The following is a 25,391-nucleotide window of genomic DNA, read 5'->3' on the forward strand; positions in this document are numbered from 1 at the left end:
GCTCTGATTTATAGTTTTGGTTGCTGGGTTGTGTGTTTTGACTCTTCTTTGTCCTTCACAAAGCTATAGCTGATTTCAGTAGGTGGTTCTTCATTCTCAAGAATAGGTATTTAGTGTGTATCCTCAAAACAAGTCTTCAGAAGATTAGGACCATTGGGGTCTTGGGGATTTTCTAACTCCACTGACAGTTGGTCCTCTTGGTCTCCTACGGGCGTTCCCTCTCCGCTGCGGGCGTGCCTCCGCAAGAGATCTGCAATCAACACACCTGCCCGTGATGAGCGACCAGCCTTCATAAGCCAGCGTGTCTTAAGATTCGGTGCCAGAACGTAGTTTCTCGTACCCAGAACAGTAAGCCAACATGTCTTCAGCCTTCTCTCTCCCTGTGTTCCCTTCCCATTGTGTTCATTGTCTCTCGTGTCGTCCTCCAGCTTCCCGTCGTCCTTCCTCGTCCTCGAGCTGTGTCTCGTCTACCTGGACCCCCTTTGGATTCCCTCCTTTTCTTCCTGGACTTCGACCTCACGCCTGCCCACTGACCACGACGCCTCGCTCCTGTCCTCGACCATCCACCTGCCCTCTGACGCCCGAGCCTGTTTTCTCCTTTTGGACTTCCGCCTCGTTCTCAACACGCACACTCAACGCCCTCTGGTGATCACGCTCAGATAATACCTACACATAGTCACACTACATCTCTTTAAGCTAATCACACACTGCACTCACATACTGAGCTGTCAATAAACACGCTGACAGCTAACGACGTCATCGCCTCTCTGCCGTCTTCTTCTCCCGCTGTCCCGTCATACAATATTATATATTCTTTCATTCGTTCGTTCATTCATTCATGTATTATTTGTCATCATTCTTACACCATGAACCGCAACAACACTACACAACTTACACAATATTTTCCATCTATTCATTCATTAATTCATGTTACTAATTTATCATTCTTACACCATGCACCGCAACACTAACCAACTCTCACACAATGTTCTCCATTCATTCATTTCTTTATTCATTAATTATCAATCAATCAAAGTTTACTTATATAGCCCTAAATCACGAGTGTCTCAAAGGGCTGCACAAGCCACAACGACATCCTCGGCTCAGATCCCACAGGGCAAGAAAAAACTCAACCCAATGGGATACAATAAGAAACCTTGGAGGGGACCGCATATGTGTCTAGCAGCTGCATTTTGTACCAACTGTAATCTTTTATTGCTAGACATAGGGAGGCCCGAAAATACGTTGCAGTAATCGAGAAGAGACGTAACGAAGGCATGAATAATGATCTCAGCGTCGCTAGTGGATAAAATGGAACAAATTTTAGCGATATTACGGTGATGAAAGAAGGCCGTTTTAGTAACACACAATGTGTGACTCAAGAGTTGGGTCGAAGATAATACCCAAATTCTTTACCGAGTCGCCTTGTGTAATAGTTTAATTGTCAAATGTTAAGGTGGCATTATTAAATAGGTGTCGGTGTCTAGCAGGACCGGTAATCAGCATTTCCGTTTTCTTGGCGTTGAGTTGCAAAAAGTTAGCGGACATCCATTGTTTAATTTCATTAAGACACGCCTCCAGCTGACTACAATCCGGCGTGTTGGTCAGCTTTAGGGGCATGTAGAGTTGGGTGTCATCAGCATAACAGTGAAAGCTAACACCGTACTTGCGCATGATGTCGTCTAGCGGCAGATGTAAATACTAAGGAGTGCAGGGCCAAGAACCGAACCCTGGGGAACTCCGCACGTTACCTTAATATAGTCCGATGTCACATTGTTATTTGAGACGCACTGCATCCTGTCACTAAGATAAGAGTTAAACCAAGACAAGGCTAAGTCTGTCATACCAATACGTGTTTTGATACGCTCTAGTAAAATATTATGATCGACTGTATCGAAAGCAGCGCTAAGATCAAGAAGCAGCAACATAGATGACTCATCAGCATCCATCGTTAGCAATAGATCATTAGTCATTTTTGCGAGGGTTGTCTCCGTAGAGTGACCCGCACTACCCTTCCCATTAGCAAACAGTTACTGCAGCCAGCCCCTCTCAACACCCAACTAGTCACAGCTCAGCTACAGAAGAGGCTCGCCCAGAAGCTGAGCTTTGACAAGACCAGCCGCCCTTTACGACCACTGCAGGAGGGCGAAGTCGTCAGGATGCAGACTCCCCGGAGGTACGATCGCATGGGCACGGTGGGAAAGATCTGTGAAGAGCCACGGTCTTACATCATCCAGTCTGGAGGCAAGGACTACAGAAGAAATCGCAGACACCTGTTGCCTGTTGCCGAGCGACCCCCAGATCAGCCTGACAGTGCCGACTTGCAGCCCTTCAATCTAGCTGTCTATGGAGCACCTCCTCTCTATGGTGAGGGACGAGGAGACCCTCTGGACATTGAAGACCCTCATGACATTGAACCTCCCCCAGTCCAGGTACCTGTGTCTCCACTGCCCACACACTCTGGTAAGAGTCCAAACACAACACGCATGGGTCGCACTGTCAGGCCGAACCCTAAATACAAGGACTGAGTATTGAATGAAAAAAAAAAATAGAAACATTGTCAAGAGTATTGTGAAAATTGTTGTTCGTAGGAAATGTTTTGTTCTTTGTGGTTTTGAGCTAAAGAAGGGGGATGTAGAGCATTCACGTAATGCTCTCTTAGTATATTGTACCTTGGCAGCCACCGTATTTGTTATTGTGTACTGCGCATGCGCAAGCCGGTTCTTTTCTATATTATGCTGTGAGATCAACCAGCAGGACTGACAGCTGTACCAGCAAGTTGAGAATAAACACAGTTCACTTTATAAAGTATTACCCTCCGTCTGGTCATTCAACAAATACGTTACAGTGATCGAGACGAGACGTAACAAACGCATGAATAATGGTCTCAGTGTCTTTGGTGGACAAAATGGAACACATTTTAGCGATATTACGGCCGTTTTAGTAACACTCTTAATGTGTGACTCAAATAAGAGAGTTGGGTCGAAGATAATACCCAGATTCTTTACCGAGTCGCCTTGTGTAATTGTTTGGTTGTCAAATGTTACGGTGGTATTATTAAATAGGTGTCGGTGTCTAGCAGGACCAATAATCAACATTTCCGTTTTCTTGGCACCGAGTTTCAAAAAGTTAGCGGACATCCATTGTTTAATTTCATTTAGACACGCCTCCAGGTCACTACAATCCGGCGTGTTGGTCAGCTTTAGGGGCATGTAGAGTTTAGCATAACAGTGAAATCTAACAACGTATTTGCGTATGATGTCACCTAGCGGCAGCAAGTAAATGCTGAAGGGTGCAGGGCCAAGAACCGAACCCTGTGGAACTCCGCACGTTACCTTAACATACTCAGAGGTCACATTGTTATGGGAAACGCACTGCATCCTGTCAGTAAGATAGGAGTTACACCAAGACAAGGCTAAGTTTGACATACCAACACGTGTTTTGATACGCTCTAATAAAATATTATGATCGACAGTATTGAAAGCAGCGCTAAGATCAAGAAGCAGCAACATGGATGACGCATCAGCATCCATAGTTAGCAATAGATCATTAGTCATTTTTGTGAGGGCTGTGTCCGCAGTGATTTGCCCTGAAACGGACTGAAAGGGTTCACAGAGATTGTTAGACGCTAAGTGTTCATTTAGCTGCTGTGCAACAATTTTTTCAAGGATTTTCGAAATAAAGGGAAGGTGGGTCACCGGCCGGTAGTTTACCATGAGGTCAGGATCGAGGTTAGGTCTTTTGAGCAGAGGATGAATAACCGCTTTTTTGAATGCTGGGGGAACAGTGCCAGAGGAAAGTGATAAGTTTATAGTATTTAACACTGATGGACCTAATATTACAAACAGATCCTTAATAAGTTTCCCAGGAAGTGGGCCAGTTAAACATGTTGTTTGTTTTATCCCACTTACACGCCGCAGGAGTTCCTCTAATGTTATTTCATCAAAAAGAAGAGACTATTTTGGAGGGCAATATCCGTCGTATATACATTTGTATCTGTGTTAATAGAACCGTTGTCTTTAATCTCCTTTCTAATGAGTTAATTTTTCTTACTAAAAAAATTCATAAAGTCATCCGCCGAGTGGGTGGGGTTACTGGGAGGAGTCCCTTGTTGGGTTAGCGATGCTACTGTACTGAACAAATTAATTCAACATAATAAGTCATCAAGGAGTAAGACAAAAGGGAAGTATCTGTAATGTGGAAGCATGATGATGACAGCCCAAAAAAAACAGAAGGCACATTGCAGCACATGCTGTTGCTTATCAGAATTATAAACTGAAAAAGTCCCAAAATCAAGACGATGGGAACTGATAAAATCAAATGTACATAATGTGACTCAAATTGTTAGTTAGTATCATAAACCTTTTCAATTTCAAATTATATTGAAAACATTTCCTGTGCAGTTGATTATAAAGAAAATGTAACCGCTGCATGATAAAAATTAAAATTAGTTTTTTTTTTTTATAGGAGCAGTTTGTTTAGTTAGTAGTGTCAATTAGGCTGTCTTGTTTCTTCACTTTATATACAGTACTTGGCATTATTACGTGTCCAATAATGTCACTTCAGCTCAAAACATCTGTTTCTTCTTTTCTCTCCTGTCCAGTCATTTAAATTATGTCACATCACATAACTCAGTGCAATAAAACCAATGAATAAACCAACAGCTATCATATTAACTGGAGAGTAACTGCGCGCACACACACACACACACACACACACACACACACACACACACACACACACACACACACACACACACACACACACACACACACACACACACACACACACACCGAGCAGGATGACACAAAAAGCTAAAGCTTCAATGTAAAGTAGGGGTGATCAATCCAGATTGCTATACTATTGATGCCTATATGGAATCAGTTAATAAACGATACTAGATCGATATATATATTTTTCTTGTTTTTATTATTACAAAATAATTTGTTCGGTCATTTTTGTTATTGTTTACAAACTCAGGGAGTAAGTGTCTGGATGTAGGAAGGTTTTGAGGTCAAAACCCAAACGATTTAAATGTGAACCAATATTACTTTTTGTTTTGGTTTACTTAATGTGCACCAGCCACTTTATTTTGTTAAAAAAATGTATGTAGCATTCAATACCACAAATGTAATGCATCATCCGATTTACAACAATATAAAAACATGTGTTTACTTTAGTTACTTGCTATAAATAATTTTCAATTGGAGAATCTATTGTCAAAGTATTGACTCGGGACTCAAAATCGGATCAGATCAGAGGCCCAAAAAAATCGTACCTTATCATTTTTATTACAGCACATCAATTGAACATATGGACAATTTTTCCCTTCAACACAATAGTACTGCATGTGTAAAAAAAAAACAATACCCTTACCAAACATAGTTCTCAGTCCAAACTCTATTCAAGTAGCAGTTTGAAAAGTGTTAATATAAAAATATTCCTGTACAAAACATAGGTTTGTGCAAAAAAGCTTTCATTTAAGTAATTATTAACATTTTCCATTATTCTTTAAATACATATGCATACAATACAGAGCTGAGGTAAATGATAGTTATTAACTTTGCAATGGCATCTTTCCCTTTTGCATTAGTGTCATTGATGTACCAAAATAAATGACAAACACTTCACACTTTATCCTATATTTCTTTGCAAATCACAATTAGTTACATGAATGTGTGTCCTTTAACCTATTAACACAGGTGAGTAGTAATGTGCTACATTTATTCAGTTAAATTTACCCAATTAACCTTTTGAGTAAATTGTACTTGTCAGACAGTTTCATGCAACATACTTTTTACTTTTGAGTATTTTTGTGAAGAAGAAACACTACTTTTACTTTGTTACACTGAATTTTATGCCAATCACCCCATGTCATAATATTAAAAATATTGATTACAGCTTTCGAAGACAAACTATTTTGGCTTATAAGAGAGACTTCTTTCAGGGGGCAATGTCATATGACTGTGTTTATCTAATCCAACGTAAGCACTAGTGACAGTTGACTCCATTACACCAATCAAACAGATCCTGGGAGTTACATGACCGCACTCAAACTACTAAGGAGAGGTCAATGTTTACTTACAAACTATTAAAAATAACATTTATATCTATGTCAGTAGTAGTTACTGATACTTGAGTAGTTTTTTTAACTAAATACTTACACTAAGGGAGTTATTTGGATGACTACTTTTTTCTTTTACTTGAGTCATATTACACTAAAGCAGGGATATTCAACTAAGAATAGAATAGAACAAAGTTTCATTGTCTGTTTCTATAGTTGAAAACAGAAAGGTGTCTTTTTAAGTTGTTTTGGCCGCGACAATTCCAGAAAGCTAAGGACTGTGGGGCCGGATTTCTCCCTTCACTATTACTCTTTTTTTTTGTATATTCCGAAAAAGCAGCTTCCTCAACTGTATACATTGGATCTATTTATGTTGCCAGTTACAGGAGCACTCTGCCGTTTTGAAGGACTTTCGGCAAAAAAGCTAGTCAAAGATGATCTCTATGACAGCACTCTAAGAATCTGTTGCAAAAAAATAAGCCTCTCACAAATTATTTTAACTGAAATCACGGACCACCAGTTGAAAAATCCCAAATGATGAAAAAGAAAAGACCTAAAATGGAACCTTGAGGAGCACTACTAGTGTAACTAAAGAAGTTGAACGAATGACTACTAACTGCATGTGAAGTAAACAAGCTCCAACAAACCCCTTAGTTACATAACTCATATTGCAAAAAAAACTGCCAAAAAGGAGAGTACTCAAAGGGGTGCCTTGAGGAACACCTCAGTTATGTCAGTTATGTACAAACTGTACAATAGTGTTCTATGTTTGCTAGCCAGGTTAAAATGTCAATGCAATAATTTGCCAATGTGTTTAGTGCTCCAAGTTCCTCTTTACAACAGAAGAACTCTAGTGTTTTTAGTAATTTGCTGCAAAAATGCTCCAAGTTTTGAACTGAACTTGGGGTCTTATGGTGTCATTTTTGGGTTGGAATTGGTTCCCGGGCCACCAGTTTAATAGCCCTGCTTTAAAGTAACTGAGCTCTAAAGTACAATTTTTGGCTACTCTACTGTTGCTTAAGTTAAAAAATGGATCACACAAGACTTTTTGTGTAGCACAGTACATTCCCCTGAATATGAAAGACATCCACCATATTGTTGAAAGACAACCACCTAAACACTGACTGTCCGGCTTAACTAGACTTCTGTTTACTTAGGGGAAGTGCATCTTGCGGTTCCGCCACAGAACCAGTCTTTGCGAGGTGAGGATGTGCGTAACCACACTGAGCAGCATCAGGAAGATGGTCATTGACATCACGATCACATAGTGGCTAATGCTGTGTGAGGCACAGGAAGCTGAGTGAGGAAATTCTAGAAAATAGATGTATATATTCGACACTATGGACACTTTACCTTGTGCCAATGTCCAACCAGCTACCATAGTCCTGCACCAGGAAGAAAAAGTGCTGAAAGTAGAGTACAAAAATATAACACAGATGAAGTTTCCGAATTAAAGTGAGGAGAGGAAATTAATAACGTTAAAGGTTTTACCAAAGCCATCACGTCAGATATAACAAGGACTATGAGAAATAAGCTGTGGATTGAGACATAATTAGTATTACAAAATGATTTATCAAGGTTATTGTTATTTTAAAATAGTCCTAAATAAAATGTTACCTTCTCGATGACAGCTGCGTTGTAACTTGGATGGTCTCAAATGTACACATCACGATTATGAATGGAATAATTACCTAAAAAAGGATGATATATTTATTGAACTTTTTTATTTATGAGACCAACGATCAGTGCTCGTCTTACCTTCCACATCATCAACCCTCCCATGATGAAAGGGTTGAAGACCGTCAGGAAACAATAAACAGACGCTGGGTCAAAGCTAGGAGGTAATTTTAATTATCAATTTAGTGCTAAAATGGAGAACATTTTTCTCATATATGCATCTTGTTCTCATAGATGCAAAACCCAAAACCAGTGAAGTTGGCACTTTGTGTAAATCGTAAATAAAAAACAGAATACAATGATTTGCAAATCCTTTTCAACCTATATTCAATTGAATAGACTGCAAAGACAAGATACTTAATGTTCGAACTGGAAAACGTTGTTATTTTTTGCAAATATTAGCTCATTTGGAATTTGATGCCTGCAACATGTTTCAAAAAAGCTGGCACAAGTGGCAAACAAGACTGATAAAGTTGAGGAATGCTCATCAAACACTTATTTGGAACATCCCACAGGTGAACAGGCTAATTGGGAACAGGTGGGTGCCATGATTGGGTATAAAAGCAGTTCCATGAAATGCTCAGTCATTCCCAAACAACGATGGGGTGAGACAGTTATCAACGAACTATTGCAAGGAATTTAGGCATTTAGGTTCCATGATATCAAAAGGTTCAGAGAATCTGGAGAAATCACTGCATGCAAGCGGCAAGACCAACGTTGAATGCCTGTGACCCTCAGGCGGTACTGCATCAAAAACCAGTGTGTAAAGGATATCAAGAAGCAAGAATGGGAGAGAGTTCCACTTGAAAAGCTTCAAAAATTGGTCTCCTCAGTTCCCAAACGTTTACTGAGTGTTGTTAAAAGGAAAGGCCATGTAACACAGTGGTAAAAATGCCCCTGTACCAACTGTTTTGCATTGTGTGGCTGCCATTAAATTCTAAGTTAATGATTATTTGCAAAACAAAATTAAGTTTCTCAGTTTCAACATTAAATATCTTGTCTTTGCAGTCTATTCAATTGAATATAAGTTGAAAAGGATTTGCAAATCCTTGTATTCTGTTTTTATTTACAATTTACACAACGTGCCGACTTCACTAGTTTTGGGTTTTGTACATCTAGCAGGCCCTTACTACACAATTATCCACCACATACCTGTTAATAGATGCTATGTTTCCAGTGCCAAAAAAAGCTGTTATTATGAAAAAAACCTGAGGAAAGTATGCAGTGAAGGATAAAATGATGTTGTTTTGTTGTTTTGCAGCTAGAAAATCATGCTGAGGATACAAAGAAATAGGATCGCCGGATGTCATCCAACTTGAGCTGGCGGATTTTGGAGATGTCAATGCTGGCAGAGAAATCAATAGTGGAAAGCTGCAGGACATGTCTTGAGGTTAGAGTTTTTCAGAAGCAGAAGTATTGCCCAGTTACTCGGATAACTTGTCAACAAGAAAAACGGAGAAAACCTCAAATTCAGCCACGACAAAAATTAAGAGTCTGGGTCATCTTTAATTTGGGTCAAGATTGTATTTTTCCACTAAAATTTTCTTTTTTTTATACATAGTGTTGCACAAAATATGCTCACCTTGCCTTGCGATGCACACATATTATTTAAATGTATTATTATTATTATTATTATTATTATACCTCTTGCCTTCCAGATAAGCCTTCAGCGAGCATTGCTTCCTGTTCAATGTTGATCCACACAAACATCAACCAGGATAATACTGGCGGGAAAAAAGCCTCTGACCTGCGTGAGAAATCTTAATTACTTATAATGTAATATAATTTTAAAAAAATAATCCAAAACATAAGTTTGTGATTCAAATGTTATATCTTCTTTCATTTTGCCCATGTACTACCACCATGTCCGCCATCTTACCCCGTGCTAAGCAGCAAGTAGGTGGCTGTGAGAGAGAGGAATATGCTGAGAAGCCGGTGAAAGAGGCGAGTGGAGCTCATCAGTGGAACAAGTATGGAAGATGCTAAAGAAGAGATGGTAAGTCTCTAGTTTAAGCAAAGTAGTTGCAGTCGCTCATGTGTTGCCTACCCAATGTGGCCCAGCTGATCATCTGATTGAGAGGAGGCAGACCCTGTTTTTGCTGCAGGCTGGAGTGTGTGAGGGAGGGTACGTACGCACACACGGCCACATGCAACATCTGTTCAATGACGGCGCATTGTATTAAATGTGCACACAACATTATATTGAGATGTAACAGTTACCTGGATGACAAACTGCTGTTTATCATTAGTGTGCAGTGGTGTCCTCTTGTGGGACGGCCAGAGGAAACAAGCTGATGTAAAAAGAGTGAGGAGACCTGCACATGTTCTAAAAAAGATGAATACAATAGGATGTTTAAAAAAAATCATGTCTAAGAAATATTTATTTTTAACAAATTGAATTGAAATAAATACATTTAAGTAGAAATTATATTTTTTTTTTATTAGTTTAATCACACTTTTGAATTTGGATTAATCACAGGTTATTGCATAATTTAAATTAACTTTAAAAAAGGCCCCAATATTTGGACATGATTGCAATTTTTTTTTTAGAATGTCTTACAGGAAAACTTTTTAGAGTGTTTTACTCTAATGCACATCATTTATTTGCTCAAAACTTGCCAACAGATTATATCGAAAGTCGAGTCTGGGTTTTTTCTAATGCAAAATTTTCCAGCGAGCACAACAGTCGGACTCTTCTCACTTATGTTTGCATTGACATATTTTTATTGATCGGATCACTGATTCTATAACAACACACCTTTCAGCTAACTATCCGCAATTAAGGTAAAGATAACTTTTTGTGATTGATCACGCGTCATCTTATTTTTGACAGCCCTCATAAAATCAATGTCAACATATATTTCGTATTGAACTTAATTAAGTTAAGCTATTTGTTGAATTAATTTTGATTGGTACTGTTAGAGCGGTAGTACTTGCCTTTGACAATATGTTTATTTTTGTGTTTACTATTTAACATTCAATTATTTCCTTGATCCATCAATTACAATATATAGATGTAATTATAATTTATTTAACTTGATTTGATCCAGAAAATGGATGGATGCATGGATGAAATACATTTAATATAGATTAATTTGGAATAAATCAAGTGATAAATAAAGTGATACCTCGACTTGAGTGCAGCAACTTAAGTGTTTTGAGATAAGAGCTGTCGCTCTGCTAATTGTTATGCTTAAAGTTGCAAGCAAAAATTTGAGTTCCAAATGTTAGTTGAGGTAGTCATAGCAAATGTCACAGTGAAACCCGTAAGATTGCACCAACACATCCAGTGTTACTCTCTAGCGCTAGCTTATAGCAAAAGATGGACAAAAAAGTGAGCGTGAAGGACAGCGCTAAAAAGAAGAAGCGGTTGTATTCATTGAATTTAAGAAATGAATCATCAAAAACATGGATGAGCGTTTCGCCAACTTAGCAAAGCAATTGGAGCGTATTACTGCTAATCTGCACCATACTGAAGCAGAATGAGTATAACGCCAGTCAAATAAATGATAAATGGGTTATACTTGTATAGCGCTTTTCTATCTTCAAGGTACTCAAAGCGCTTTGACACTATTTCCACATTCACCCATTCACACACACATTCACACACTGATGGAGGTCAAGAATGTTAAAATATCCAAACGGCAGACATTTACCTATGAAAATATGGAAAAGCTGCTGATAGTGTGTTTGATAGAGAAGAAGCAGGAAGGAGATACAGTAAAAGTCCACTCTCCAAGGTTATTATAACACTACTTCATACAACTTCTGTAGTTATTAGTACTACATTATATATATATATTTTTTCATACAATGGTTCTTATCCAAAAGTTATTTTTTATTTCTAAAATACATTTTACATGTTAAAATTTTTCTTTTTTGGGGGGGTGGGGGTGGACACCAATTAAATTGATTTAGATTAATTTCAATGGAAGATGTCGATTTGAGATACAAGTGTTTTGAGTTAAGAGCGCGTCACAGAACCAATTCAGCTGTACATTTAAAACAATGTTTTGATAATACCTAATCATTTCCATAGTTTCAAATACTCACACCAGATTGATGTTTGGCTCTCTTCCCACAACAGGCATCAGCGGGAATGCAGCCAAACACAGGCAGCCCAGAAACCAGTTCAATGATCGGAACTTGGGTAGAGATAAAAATACTTATGAATATACTCACTAGCAACTACTACCATGCACCAAAATATGTATGAATATAATAATTGTATTGTTGTAGTTTGTAATGACGTAATGCTCCACTGTGTCATACTCCGTGGTGTTCCTTATGTCTGTCTTTACTTCTGTTTTAAAGGAAATAGACCCACATAGACATTTCCTGACGACAGAAGCTAGGCTGACCATACGTCCTCTTTTCCCCAGACATGTCCTCTTTTGCGGGGGTGTCCGGAGTGTCCGGTCGGGGTTTCTTAAATGCCTCAAATGTCCGGCATTTTGAGTTAGGGTTGCGTGTATTTTCAATGTACGTCCAGGGTTAAGTTAAGAAGGGGTTAAACAAAACAAACTGTGAAGGTGCGCACGAAGAAACATTCGTGAGGTAGGGGCAGAGACACAGAGCGAGAGAGCTAGTGAGTGGAGACAGACATGAAAACAAGAAATGCCGAAAATTAAATGCAACTTCACGGATGATTTGCGGAAAAAGTATTTGTGTTTTGGTACTGGCCGTGACACATGGGAAGCAGAATGCAATGTGTGCAAGGCAGGAACGTGTGTATCTGTGGCAAATAAAGGGGCCAAAGATCTACAAGCCCATATCGACACTACAAAGCACAAAACAGCTGTGCAGGGCGAGAGCTCGTCTGCTGTTTTTTGTTTAAATGTAATTAACTTCTTTTGAGGCATTATTTATGTTTAGATTATATACAAGAGGTTATTTTGAATATTTCTACCTCTGCACTTTTTTTTCCAAAACTGTGAATGTTACAGAATATAAGTGTGACTTATTTTGTTATACTGTCAAGCAGTGTTGGCGTTAACACACTTTTTGTGTCTTTTTAACGCATTGAAATCAGAAAGGACGCAGATTTTTTTTATTTTACCATTTGCGGCCCACAGCTAATGTTTTAAAGGCCCACGGCACATTCTGAAAATACTATTAAAATAAATAAAAACATAACAAAAGTGAAATAAAAAAGCTTACAGGTGAAATGTAATTTAGAAACAGTTGCAATGTTAAATAAAAAAACAAAAATGTTTTTTTTCTTTCAAACTGTCATTGCTCAAAACATAATAATAATAATCAAAATCAATGTTATTATGAATTATTGACCTATCAAAGGTTCCGATTACTTCACATCAAATATTCCACTAAGAAAAATATTTTTGGTGGAGGATTTTGCATATTTTGTGTGTTTGCCATAAAAAACATAGTTTTGTTTGACAAAAAAGGGCGGAAAACAAACAAACAAAAAACACAACATAAAAAAACTAAAACATTTTGAAATGAGGAATAGATGTGAAGTTGATGTAGACTCCAGAGATTTAAGCGTTAAATATAAAATGTATGTATGCCCTGGCACACCATTATCATCATTTCATGACCCAAGCAAAACTTTTTACACTTTTATACTGAAATAAATACACCTACAACTTATTCAATAAAAACATAGAAAAAACTACCAGCAGCGGTAAAGTTTAGATCCATGAAGGAAAGAAGAAAGTGAATGAATGTTTATAACTGAATACATTTACATATGTATACACATTTGTTTTCTTTTGTATTATTTTTTTTGAATGAATTAAGTAACGTTTATGACAACCTTTTTCCAAAACACAACATAGAATGTGAGATATAACAGGATAATGCATACATTGGTCATTTATTTTCAAAACGCTTACAAAAAGTGGTACCCCAAAAATTTACTGTGGCACCCCATTTTTATGACTTGATGGGGTCCCTGGGACCCCATTTTGAAAATTCCTAGCGCCAACACTACTGTCAACATAGGAGAAAAAATGCTTTATTTAAATAAATATATTACTTATGAAGCAAGTTCGAGTATCATTGGCAAATTTTCACCTAGTCCCGGCCTTGGCGTGCTGCCCGCCTTGGCACGCATTTATGTGTCCTCTTTTTGGGATTTCAGAATATGGTCAGCCTACAGAAGCTTACCTTGGCCTTCCCAAAAAGCCCTGACAGCATCGGCCACAGCGAGAGCACAGCCAAGCCCACTGTCAGCACGGCGCGATGGAAGAAACTCACCACCTGGGGGCAGCAAAGGTACAGTTTGTAACCTCACTGAAGGAAAAACCTTTGCTTTAAAATGAACAGTACCAGTAGCTCAATGCCGAATGCAACCAACACAAAGTAGCCGAGACATTTCCAGAGTGGCAGTGCAGGAGCGGCCTTAATCAAGTCTGTCAGTGTTTTAGACCTGAAATGGAAAGTGAAAGTGATTATGCATTGCTGCAATTATGAATACGGAAAATGTTCTTAATGAAAAATGTAAGTGTGGTCAGATAAGCATATCAATGCAGCCATTAGTGTATTTGTGAGGCAAATTAGATGCAATTGATGCATTCAAGCCCTTATGCATACATTAAATATTATGTACCTTGACAATTATTATGTACTTTGACAATTGAAATACTCACTCTTTAAGAACAGAGTACCACACAGGCACAGGCAGCAAACAGTAAACATAATATGTGATCGGACTCCTCTGGATGAGCAGGAATACACTGATTACCACAGTGACACACACACACAGCCTCAGCAAGGTACGACTGGAATTCTGTGGATGGCATGAACGTATTGTAACTTAGCGACAAGTTGGGGGTTGGGGGGTGTTACTGGACTGAATCAAACCTGCGTGAGGATATCAGGGTGCATGTTGAGGCTGGCGTGAGTCTTTAGGATGACGAGGATGACATATGAGATCCAGCCTACAAATCCCAGCACCACGCTGCAACCTAAAAAAAACCTGTCGTAGGTATGGTAGTAAACGAGGCCTTCAAGGGCGTGGGATATCAGAGATTGACAGAGGGAGATCTAAACAGGAATGGAACATAAATTAACAACTATTAATACAATTTCCTAATTCTTATATATGTGATACTCACAGCTTCTCCATACTTTTCCAGCTGCATCAGTATTCTTGCTTTGTGGATGAATTCTAATTGTTTTGACTTAGTCAGATGTCTGATAAACAGAGACAATACTATATAAGCGGTGCATAAAACAACATTTAATCATTATTATTATTATCAGAGACACACAGTAAACACTTGTTTATTGCTGTTTGCAACATGCTCAAAGTTACATTTTTCAAACTAAAAAGTTTAACAAGAACACCACCAGCTTGCTTATGTTACCATTAGTGGTTTTATAAAACATATATCTTGATTTAATAAAAAAGCAGTCCCAGAGAAGTAAATAACGATTTGAAGTCTTATTGTTGTTAAAATAGAATATACATTTAAGGATAGCTAATGTTACTCATCCAAATTGCTATCATTAGCTAACAACACAAAGCTAATGCGCATGCACATGTTACGTACTGGCACAGTTCCGTCATTACATACTAAAAGCTATGTATATATGATATATACTGAAACACACTGGAAAGTTAGCGGCCTATAGGCATCCGGATAAAGGTTACCAACAGCCCCTTTATTGGTGCCATGCCTCACCATGGTAAAAAATTATTTACGGCGAAGCAGGAATTATTAATTATAAGTCTAACATTTTCATAGCTAACACATAATAAACCTCTTTAGTACCTTCTAAATATATTTCTAAAATTATGAGAGGCCTCTGGACATGAAATAACACCCACATAGTCACCTTTACAATCCAATATGGTAATGCTCGCTGAGGCTCAGCCAATCAGTGGCCATGATACTGAACAGCGCGCTCTGATTGATTTGCTCTCATCTTGTTGGCAATACTACTGTAGAATTTATGTTTTTAGTTTATTTAGCCATATATATGCTTTAAAGGGCTTCATTTATGTGAAATATGCTTTAAAAAATCTATGGTTGTGGGAAGCCGCAAACTTCGAAGTGCCATGTAGCGACCGGCGAGGGACGACTCAAGGCGGCAATTGAGGGGGCACTTTTTTTTTTTGCCTGTCGTTCACAATCATTATGAAAGACACGACGACGGATGTGTTTTGTTTTTTAATGCATTCTAAATCGTAAATAAACGGAAACAAAAGTTCTGACCAGAAAAAAAACCAATAAAAAAACATCCAAAAAGCACCAACAATACTACATTTATATTTTGTGACTTGAATATTAACAAAATATTAGTGATATTGTTATTACCGGTATAAGTGCTAACGCAGACAAACTGTTTATAGTGGCGCCGTGATCACTAACATGTGTGCCTTTGTTGACATCATTAACTGGTAAGCTGCTTCCTTTGCTCGTGGAAGTTAATTGTAGATTACAAATCATGCGTCACACCTGGATAGTAAAAGGACGAGGATGTAATCCGACATGTTGGTCCACTTTGACAGCCAATTTAGACCCGGAAGTGGCAAAAACAACACACAAAGACACTTGGTTCCCTGTCCTTTACTTCGCGAGGATTATGATTCATTTTTCATCTAAAACGGCCCTATAACAAGATTCTATCAGTCGGCATCCTAATGACAGCAGACATTGTACAGTATGTGATGTTTTCTTATGTTTGTTGGGTCTCATAAAGTCTGCAGGGAGTAGAAGTCAGTGATGTAGTAGGGAAAAAAGCAAACATTGTGATGCATTTTTTAACTTAGTGGCATATGCTTAAAATCATCAAAATATGTAAATATGAAATGTTATTATAAATGTACCCATTATATTGTGTATATAAAACCTTTAATAGAGTCGTTTGGATGTGTTTTAAGGGCTTTTGATCGCATTTAGTTAATATTTAGAATGCATTAAAAAAGAACAATGTATGTGTTCTTGTCTTGCATAAGGATTGTAAATGATAGGCAAATTCCAAAAAGAGTGCAATTTCCCTTTAACACTTAATGTAAGTGTCATGCTTGTTACTTTATCTACCTCTGCATGCCCCTTAAAATGTTGATTGCGCTACTGCGCTGTTGGTGTAGAACTCATGCATGTCACACTTGAAGTACTGTTCATCAGCCGGGTATTAAATGCTGGCTAAACAGTTTGCTTCTTACCGCTATTACAACATTGGTTCATTTGATGCTGTGTTGCGCGATGTATGTGTTAATAAATGACTACAGTATATGGTCAAATAGATGTTTTCTTTTTCACTTTGTCAGGCACTCCAATTTATTATTGAAGTTTAAAAAAGATAATTGTTACATATATAATATAATTTGAGCATTTACAGTATGATTCACACTTACTGGTAAGGCGTAAAGAGGAACGACAACGTTGTCTCTTTTTTCTGCTTCATTTTCATCTAAAAAAAAAAAAAGTACAAAAAAAACTGTGACTGATTTATTTGTACTTACATTGCATATTATTCATCTTCATTGCTTTCATAATGCCTTTTTGTTGTTCCTTTCTTTTCAAATGCTAAAAATATCAAAAAGCAGAGCAAGAGGCCACCTCACCTTGAACTGTTCCAGTATTTGAATTGCATTAGTATACATGCAGTCCGCTTTAAACTGGTCTGTGTTGTTTATGTAGAGGAGCGGCAACACACCCTTAAGACACAAATGTACAGATAAAAGAGGAAGAATAATAAAAACATGTATAAAAAAATAAACATGGCTTACAACAGAGTTGACGGGAATGGGTACCCCGATGAGCGAAGCCATGAGAGGAGCAATGTCAGCCTGTAGAATATATATATATATATATATATATATATATATATATATATATATATATATATATATATATATATATATATATATATATATATATATATATATATATACACATATATAAAAAAGAACAGTTTTAGTATTAGTAAGACGTTTCTCAATCAACACAAAAAACAAATATATATATATATATATATATATATATATATATACACATATATAAAAAAGAACAGTTTTAGTATTAGTAAGACGTTTCTCAATCAACACAAAAAACAAAGTGTCTCCAATCTCTATAGATAAGGCCAGGGCCAGCCTGTGGCATAAACACTCTATGTGAATGTTTAAATCCACAACCACTAGGGGGCCACAAAGATTTGAAGATTTTTTTTCTTTCATTTAAATCTGTTGGTTATAAAAGACAACATCAAAAGTTAAGATAACATCCATTTTGCTGTCAAAATTCAATAATAAGGTTATTTGAATCAAATTAGTATTGTGTAACATTATCTAAGCCCCTCTGCAAAAAATATAAAATGGTTAATTCCATCTGGTAGCATGGTAAACGTTATTGTTCACTCAACACAGACGTCATAACGTCATCAACGTTCACATTTATGCACACACACACAGAGCCAACATTTGGGAACCAGGATGAGGTGATAGAAGAAAGGTAAAAATATGTTAATTTTATTGGTGGCACATCGGAAAAAGTTATGTTTAAGTTTCACTTTTGGATCTCATAGCTGCATAGCACATAAGTGTGGTGCGTTTAAAGACCCTTGATAAATGTTCGATATAGAGGCGTCACTAGTTTTTAAAGAAAAGGGAGACTTAACCCCCAATAGATAATATAATATTGATGTATTATTATGATTATTAATATCCACTGATTATAATCTCACACAAATGAGACAATATATACCTTACATTATAAAGTAAAGAGAAACTTGACAGATTTATAATCATATTTAAGTAAATAATGACAGGTTGTATGATTTAAAACTCACATTCTGGCTACTTTATATCAATTTTGTTGGTAGTATTTTGTAAAAGAAAAAAAGTGTGTACCGTATTTTTCTGACTTTAAGTCGCAGTTTTTTTCATAGTTTGGCCGGGGGTGGGACTTATACTCAGGAGCGACTTATGTGTGAAATTATTAACACATTGCCGTAAAATATCAAATAATATTATTTAGCTCATTCACGTAAGAGACTAGACGTATAAGATATAATCGGATTTAGCGATTAGGAGTGACAGATTGTTTGGTAAACGTATAGCATGTTCTATATGTTATAGTAATTTGAAGGACTCTTACCATAATATGTTACGTTAACATACCAGGCACGTTCTCAGTTGGTTATTTATGCGTCATATAACGTGCACTTATTCAGCATGTTGTTCACTATTCTTTATTTATTTTAAATTGCCTTTCAAATGTCTATTCTTGGTGTTGGGGTTTATCAAATAAATTTCCCCAAAAAATGTGACTTATACTCCAGTGCGACGTATATATGTTTTTTTCCTTCTTTATTATGCTTTTTCGGCCGGTGCGACTTATACTCCGGAGCGACTTATAGTCCAAAAAATATGGTATGTGAGGTGGTGACGTTTGGTTTAGGGTTTGGTGGGTGCTCTTCAGGAGTCTAATAACAATAAATAAGTAATATCAAAGATCGAAATGGGGCCACAAACAACATCTTGTTTAGGAACATGCTCACTACTACTAGCACACAGAGAATGTTTTTTAAAGGGCCTTCTCAGGGCATTCAATTGATCGCAACTGGACTGCTTGGTTTGTCTTGGAAGACGTTTCACCGCTCATCCAAGGAGGCTTCATCAGTTCGTGCTCATAGACTTAGATTGGTCAGATGTAGTCCCGGACTAAATCGGATGAGCGGCGAAACGTCTTCCAAGACAAACCAAGCAGTCCAGTTGCGATCGATTGAATGCCCTGAGATGACAATGACCTGGATGAATGAGAACCTTCATAGACATGTTATACCTGATTGACATCAACCCTTCTAAAGTTCTCCAGTTTCCAGTCTATGCAAACATAAAACAGACAACAGTCAAGAAAACAGTATATATCGCCGTCAAACTTGTATTAAATATTTACCTTGCAAATAAATAAAATACAATATTTACCTTGCAAGTAGCCATCATTATAAAGCTGAGTTTCAGTCACTTTGTGGGGACTCTGCACTCCTGCCCCCCAAACCAGTAATGGGGTGAGCGTCTCTGAGGGGTGTCCTGCACCATGAGAACCTGCAGACACATGGATTAAGAACTTCAAAGACTTGGCTAGATGACATATCTAGAAAATAAAATGCCAAGTTACCCCAATTGGTCATGCCGTGATCTGAGGTAAACACATAGGAGGTTCTGCCATCATGGCTGAAGAAGTCTTCGACTATCGCCACCATTTCTGACACACCAGCGTCTACAAGGCCAATATTGTTTAGATACTCCCTGGAGGAAAGATAAATGGATGAGGTTTGCATTTCTAAAATACATGAAAATAAACTAAATAACTGACTGTGACATTGGTCTGTGAGCATGTCCATTTGTGTCAATGCCCAGTAAATGCAGAAAGTAGACATTCTTATCCTCCAGCAGACTGGCCATCAAAGTGGGGTTTGACTTCGCTGATTGAAAAAATGACTAAGCGAGAAAAAGAGGTGCAGGTTGTTGTAAAATAGAATACAATGTTGTATAGATTATTTCATGTCACACTTTGACTTGCGTGAACACCCAGCTGTCCAGCCTGGATGCATCTGTGGAGGCAAAGTCTTCCTCGGCTGCTGGATATGTGTGCGTGTACACATGGTCTCCACTCGCACCTGGAATTAAATTTAGTTAAGTGAATTTAAATTATATTTTGTATAGCGCTTTTCTCTAGTGACTCATAGTGCTTGTTTCCTACATAGTGAAACCCATTATCTAAATTACATTTTTTTTTAAACCAGTGTGTGTGGCAAGTGTCTTGCGCAAGGACACAACAGCAGTGACTAGGATGTCGGGAACGGGGATCGAACCTGGAACACTCCAGCCACGCCGCCCATAGTTAATTAAAAACACTTGAAAGTATTTGCAATGACATTCACATTGTGATATTTTCTCAAGGGACAATACTATAGGAATTCAACTTGGATTCATAGTCATTCACATTGACGTCCCACTGGGGTGAGTTTTCCTTGCCCGTATGTGGGCTCTGTACCGAGGATGTCGTTGTGGCTTGTACAGCCCTTTGAGACACTTGTGATTTAGGGCTATATAAATAAACATTGATTGATTGATTGATTGATTTAAGTTAGAGTAGTCAGTGTACAGCTTGGAGGTATGCTGGCCTTGTTATGTCGGAAAACTGCATGCGGCCCAACATGACGATTCACAATGACACAGTACAGGTTAAAATGTTCCTTTATGAACCGCAGCTCTTCAGCACTCATATAGCCAGACAATGATGTTTGACTACACTTTTATGGCCAATATTGATTGTTTGTGTTGAGTCTTTTCCAGTGTATAGTGAAACTATTTCACTATACAAGCTGAACATTGACTACTTTTAAGAATAACATTTATATAGTGTTGTAGTGCAACAAAACGGTTGCTAAAATGTATAGTAGCATGCGCTACGCTAACAGTATGTTAACTAGTGATAGTTTAGTATTGTACTGCAGTTTGACACCTGCACATACTTAAGCTATTGATATGTTATTTTAATGTAGATGTGCATGCGTGCTACCTTTTGCAAACATGGGCAGAATATCAGGGCTGCCCCAGCACCAAGTGTGGCGGCTCTCGTTAAACACAGAGTCAAACTCCACAGGATTCTCCTTCCAACCTAATGCCAGACACAGATCACAGGAGTACATGTTTGCCAAATGATACAATATTTGAATTCTTGTGTTCCACACCTTTAGCAACGGCACTAACATCCTCATAGAAGCCAGCGATGAGAGCGACATGACCAGGGCGGGATTCAGTGGGCACACGCGTGTGGGAAACACCCCAGGTGCCCTTTTCCTCGATAATGCTCCTGCTCATGAACACGACATAGAAGAGATTGACAAATACAACTATGTCCATTTTTCTCTGCTAGTTTCTTAACCTCAAGTAAGGAGCTCTGGATGAGCCGTTGGGTAGCGGAGTGAAGAGGCTGTCCGCCCTCAAACCATCTGCCACGATCAGCACCAGTCTGGAGGCAGGTGGAGTCAAAAGTGTGACCACGGGTGTCATGCCGTGGACCAAAGGAGAGGTGAAATAAATGTCAAAGATGGACAGGAAGAAGATGACATGGACTGTCAGTCCAACCAAAAAAAAGGTGATCATCTTCATTTTGAGCCGTGAGAGTGTCAACACCACATGGAGTCTGCAATACAAGGAAAAGCAAATTAATATCACTAGTTTTTCTTACTTTTAACTCTTGACAAGCAAAACAATCTTTATGTTACCATGTTCACGTTGCAGATAAATAGAAAGGTTTATGGTTATGGCAAACTTAAGCCTGTTTACATGACTGGCGTACATTCCCGAGCACGGCCAACGCTGCTGCTCACTGCTCCCCTCACCTCCCAAGGGGTGGAACGAGGGGATGGTTCAAATGCAGAGGTTAATTTCACCACACCTAGTGTGTGTGTGCCTTTTTTTGATTGATTAAAACTTTTATTAGTAGATTGCACAATACAGTACATATTCCGTACAATTGACCACTAAATGGTAACACCCGAATAAGTTTTTCAACTTGTTTAAGTCGGGGTCCACGTAAATCAATTCATATACTATCAGCATAATACAGTCATCACACAAGTTAATCATCAGAGTATATACATTGAATTATTTACATTATTTACAATCCGGGGGGTGGGATGTGGAGGGGCAGTTCGGACGGGGGGGTTAGGTATTATCAATGGTACTTTAACTTAAAATAGCAAGGCTTACCTGTGATTAACTTTAAAAATCTGAATGAATGGGAGACACTTGCAGGAGCACTTCTCCGCGCACGTACTTCTTTTGTCTTCATTTCATGTTCTTCAATGACCAAAACATGTATATCCAAAGAAAAACACTTGATGTTACGAAACACCAGCGGTCTAATGGTTGAATACGCGCTTCTACAAAACCATCTGTCCTTTATAATAAGATTAGTTTCGTCCCTCACTTCCTTGTTGTGACTTTGTCAGTACCGATTGGGATTATGGGTAGTGGCAGGGAATCTGACCAATCAAGCTTCACGGACTATCTACAAAGATCTTCAAAAAGAGAGAGATGAGTCTCTTCTGGAACGTTTTTGAACTATCAACTTCCGTTTTTACAAGTGGGCGCGGCTTTAATATGTGTACATTAAAAAATATAATGAAACAAAACAGTTTAGCTTTATTCGCTAATAATATAATTGGCTGCCCGTTCCAACAATGAGTCGATATTTGTATTTTTATTGTGAGAAACATTACTACCAATGTCACGTGACATGGAACAACAAGCTAATCACTGTTAACGCGAGATTTTTCTCCCAGCTCGCTTGACATCCATTCAGGAAGCAGGAGCTCATTAGCTTAGCTTAGTTTAGCTCGCTAACAGCCTCCGTAGTGCAAACATGGCGTCGATAAACCCATTTAATCTTAGTGATTCGGAGGAGGAGAGCGAAAGGCGACCTAATGAGACTGTTGACACGGAGCGTAGCCCAAGCGACGGGGCGCCGGGACTACCGCCGGGCAACTCCTCTCTGTCCGCGAACGCCGAGCCTCCGACGCTGCTGCTGTCCAGCGGCCAACGAACGAGTCCAAACGGGGAGGGCATTATTATTTCCTCCGTGGCCACCTCAGCGATGGCAGGCGGTGCGGAGCCGCGGCTGTCGGTGGATGTCATAGCCGCTCACCTGCTGCGTGATCAGTACATCCTCACGGCCCTGGAGTTCCACACAGAACTGTTGGAGGCGGGTCGGGAGCTCCCACGGCTGAGGGATTATTTCTCCAACCCGGGGAACTTCGAGAGGCAGAGCGGCACGCCACCTGCCAAAGATCAGGGAGTCGGAGCGGGTGGAGCCTTGAGTAAGTAGCTAAAGGATGCTAGCAGTAGCCATTATCGATCGCTTGTCTCTGATGTATTCTATCAAAGCTTAGTGCTAGCTAGCATAAGCATCTAACATTGGTTTGCAATCACTCGTACCTCTAACACTGGAACTATACAATAATGTAGTATTGGTAATCACACACGTCATTAATATCTATAAAAATGAATGCATACCTTTCTGGAAAGGTCAGAGGTAATGCCATGGATTGGGGTAACAGTAGGGATGATGTTTGATAAGAAATGATCGAGTTCGAGCCTATTATCTAATCCTCTTATCGAACCGATTCCTTATCGAGTACAGATAGGTTGTTGTATATGGAAAAAAAGACAATATTTGGTTTAACAAATCACTTCACATTCTCTACTGCTCGCTACTATAGTATTACCATATCTGAGTTGTTGTGCAGAAATGTGGGGAAATAACTACAAATGTGCACTACATTCGTTAACTGTGTTACAAAAAAGATCAATTAGACTGATACATAATGTTGGATATAGAGAACATATAAACACTTTATTTATTGAGTCAAAAATATTAAAGTTCGATGATCTGGTAAAATTGCAAACAGCTAAAATGATGTGGAATTAAATGATGGAATGGATTAAGTAAAGAAGTTAAAGGCCTACTGAATTTTTTTATTTATTATTTAAACGGGTATAGCAGATCCATTCTATGTGTCATACTTGATCATTTCGCGATATTGCCATATTTTTGCTGAAAGGATTTAGTAGAGAACAACGACGATAAAGTTCGCAACTTTTGGTCGCTGATAAAAAAAAACCTTGCCTGTACCGGAAGTATCGTGACGTCGCAGGTTGAAGGGCTCCTCACATTTCCCCATTGTTTACACTAGCAGCGAGAGCGATTCGGACCGAGAAAGCGACGATTACCCCATTAATTTCAGCGAGGATGAAAGATTTGTGGATGAGGTACGTGAGAGTGAAGGACTAAAGTGCAGTGCAGGACGTATCTTTTTTCGCTCTGACCGTAACTTAGTTAAAAGGGCTCATTGGATTCCACACTTTCTCCTTTTTCTATTGTGGATCACGAATTTGTATTTTAAACCACCTCGGATACTATATCCTCTTGAAAATGAGAGTCGAGAACGCGAAATGGACATTCACAGTGACTTTTATCTCCACGACAATACATCGGTGAAGCACTTTAGCTACGGAGCTAACATGATAGCATCGTGCTTAAATGCAGATAGAAACAAAACAAATAAGCTCCTGACTGGAAGGATAGACAGCAGATCAACAATACAACTATCAGGAGACACCGAACCAAACACTGGACCTGTAACCACACGGTTAATGCTGTGCCGCCTGTCGAAGCCTAGCAATGCTGTTGCTAACGACGCCATTGAAGCTAACTTAGCTACGGGACCTCGTCAGAGCTATGATAAAAACATTAGCGCTCCACCTACGCCAGCCCTCATCTGCTCATCAACACCCGTGCTCACCTGCGTTCCAGCGATCGACGGCGCGACAAAGGACTTCACCCGATCATCGATGCGGTCGGCGGCTAGCGTCGGATAGCGCGTCTGCTATTCTCAAAGTCCTCCTGGTTGTGTTGCTGCAGCCAGCCGCTAATACATCGATCCCACCTGCAGCTTTCTTCTTTGCAGTCTCCATTGTTCATTAAACAAATTGCAAAAGATTCACCAACACAGATGTCCAGAATACTGTGGAATTTTGCGATGAAAACAGAGCTGTTTGTATTGTGATACAATGTGTCCGAATACTTCCGTTTCAACCATTGACGTCACGCGGAAACGTCATCATACATAGACGTTTTCAACCGGAAGTTCCCCGGAAAAT

General features: G+C 38.7%; 2 protein-coding genes across 10 annotated transcripts in view; one reads left to right on the top strand and one right to left on the bottom strand.

Annotated features, from left to right (window-relative positions):
- Positions 1-5,124: 5,124 nt before the first annotated feature.
- Positions 5,125-23,517, bottom strand: pign (phosphatidylinositol glycan anchor biosynthesis, class N). 3 transcript variants are annotated; one of them, XM_062021183.1, is made up of 29 exons: positions 23,377-23,517; positions 21,610-21,870; positions 21,416-21,537; positions 21,244-21,342; positions 20,232-20,338; positions 20,035-20,159; positions 19,837-19,967; positions 19,644-19,763; positions 19,501-19,541; positions 17,448-17,507; positions 17,283-17,375; positions 17,073-17,128; positions 14,824-14,902; positions 14,570-14,752; positions 14,356-14,495; positions 14,036-14,135; positions 13,874-13,966; positions 11,795-11,886; positions 9,962-10,067; positions 9,789-9,897; positions 9,621-9,723; positions 9,386-9,488; positions 9,026-9,112; positions 8,894-8,949; positions 7,823-7,898; positions 7,682-7,755; positions 7,556-7,598; positions 7,418-7,470; positions 5,125-7,341 (listed from the first exon to the last, which is right to left on the bottom strand). In XM_062021183.1, exons 2-29 carry the CDS (start codon positions 21,834-21,836, stop codon positions 7,218-7,220), a joined length of 2,802 nt encoding a protein of 933 aa, XP_061877167.1. In that variant the 5' UTR covers positions 21,837-21,870; positions 23,377-23,517; the 3' UTR covers positions 5,125-7,217. The 3 variants fall into 3 exon arrangements, with proteins under 3 accessions (XP_061877167.1, XP_061877166.1, XP_061877168.1); XM_062021182.1 differs by lacking the exon at positions 23,377-23,517 and adding an exon at positions 22,440-22,698; XM_062021184.1 differs by lacking the exons at positions 17,448-17,507; positions 23,377-23,517 and adding an exon at positions 22,440-22,698.
- The window catches only part of relch (RAB11 binding and LisH domain, coiled-coil and HEAT repeat containing), a 56,880-nt gene continuing 54,317 nt past the window's right edge, over positions 22,829-25,391 (top strand). For 3 of the 7 annotated variants that reach the window (XM_062021179.1, XM_062021177.1, XM_062021174.1), the window contains exon 1: positions 22,832-23,548. In XM_062021179.1, coding sequence (XP_061877163.1) covers positions 23,095-23,548 — 454 coding nt within the window. In that variant the 5' untranslated portion in view covers positions 22,832-23,094. Of the gene's footprint in view, positions 23,549-25,391 lie in introns of all 7 variants that reach the window. The other 4 variants (XM_062021175.1, XM_062021176.1, XM_062021180.1 and 1 more) reach the window with 3 other exon arrangements.

Source organism: Entelurus aequoreus, linkage group LG15 (genome assembly GCF_033978785.1).
Source record: "Entelurus aequoreus isolate RoL-2023_Sb linkage group LG15, RoL_Eaeq_v1.1, whole genome shotgun sequence".
In the NCBI taxonomy this organism is placed as follows: domain Eukaryota; kingdom Metazoa; phylum Chordata; class Actinopteri; order Syngnathiformes; family Syngnathidae; genus Entelurus; species Entelurus aequoreus.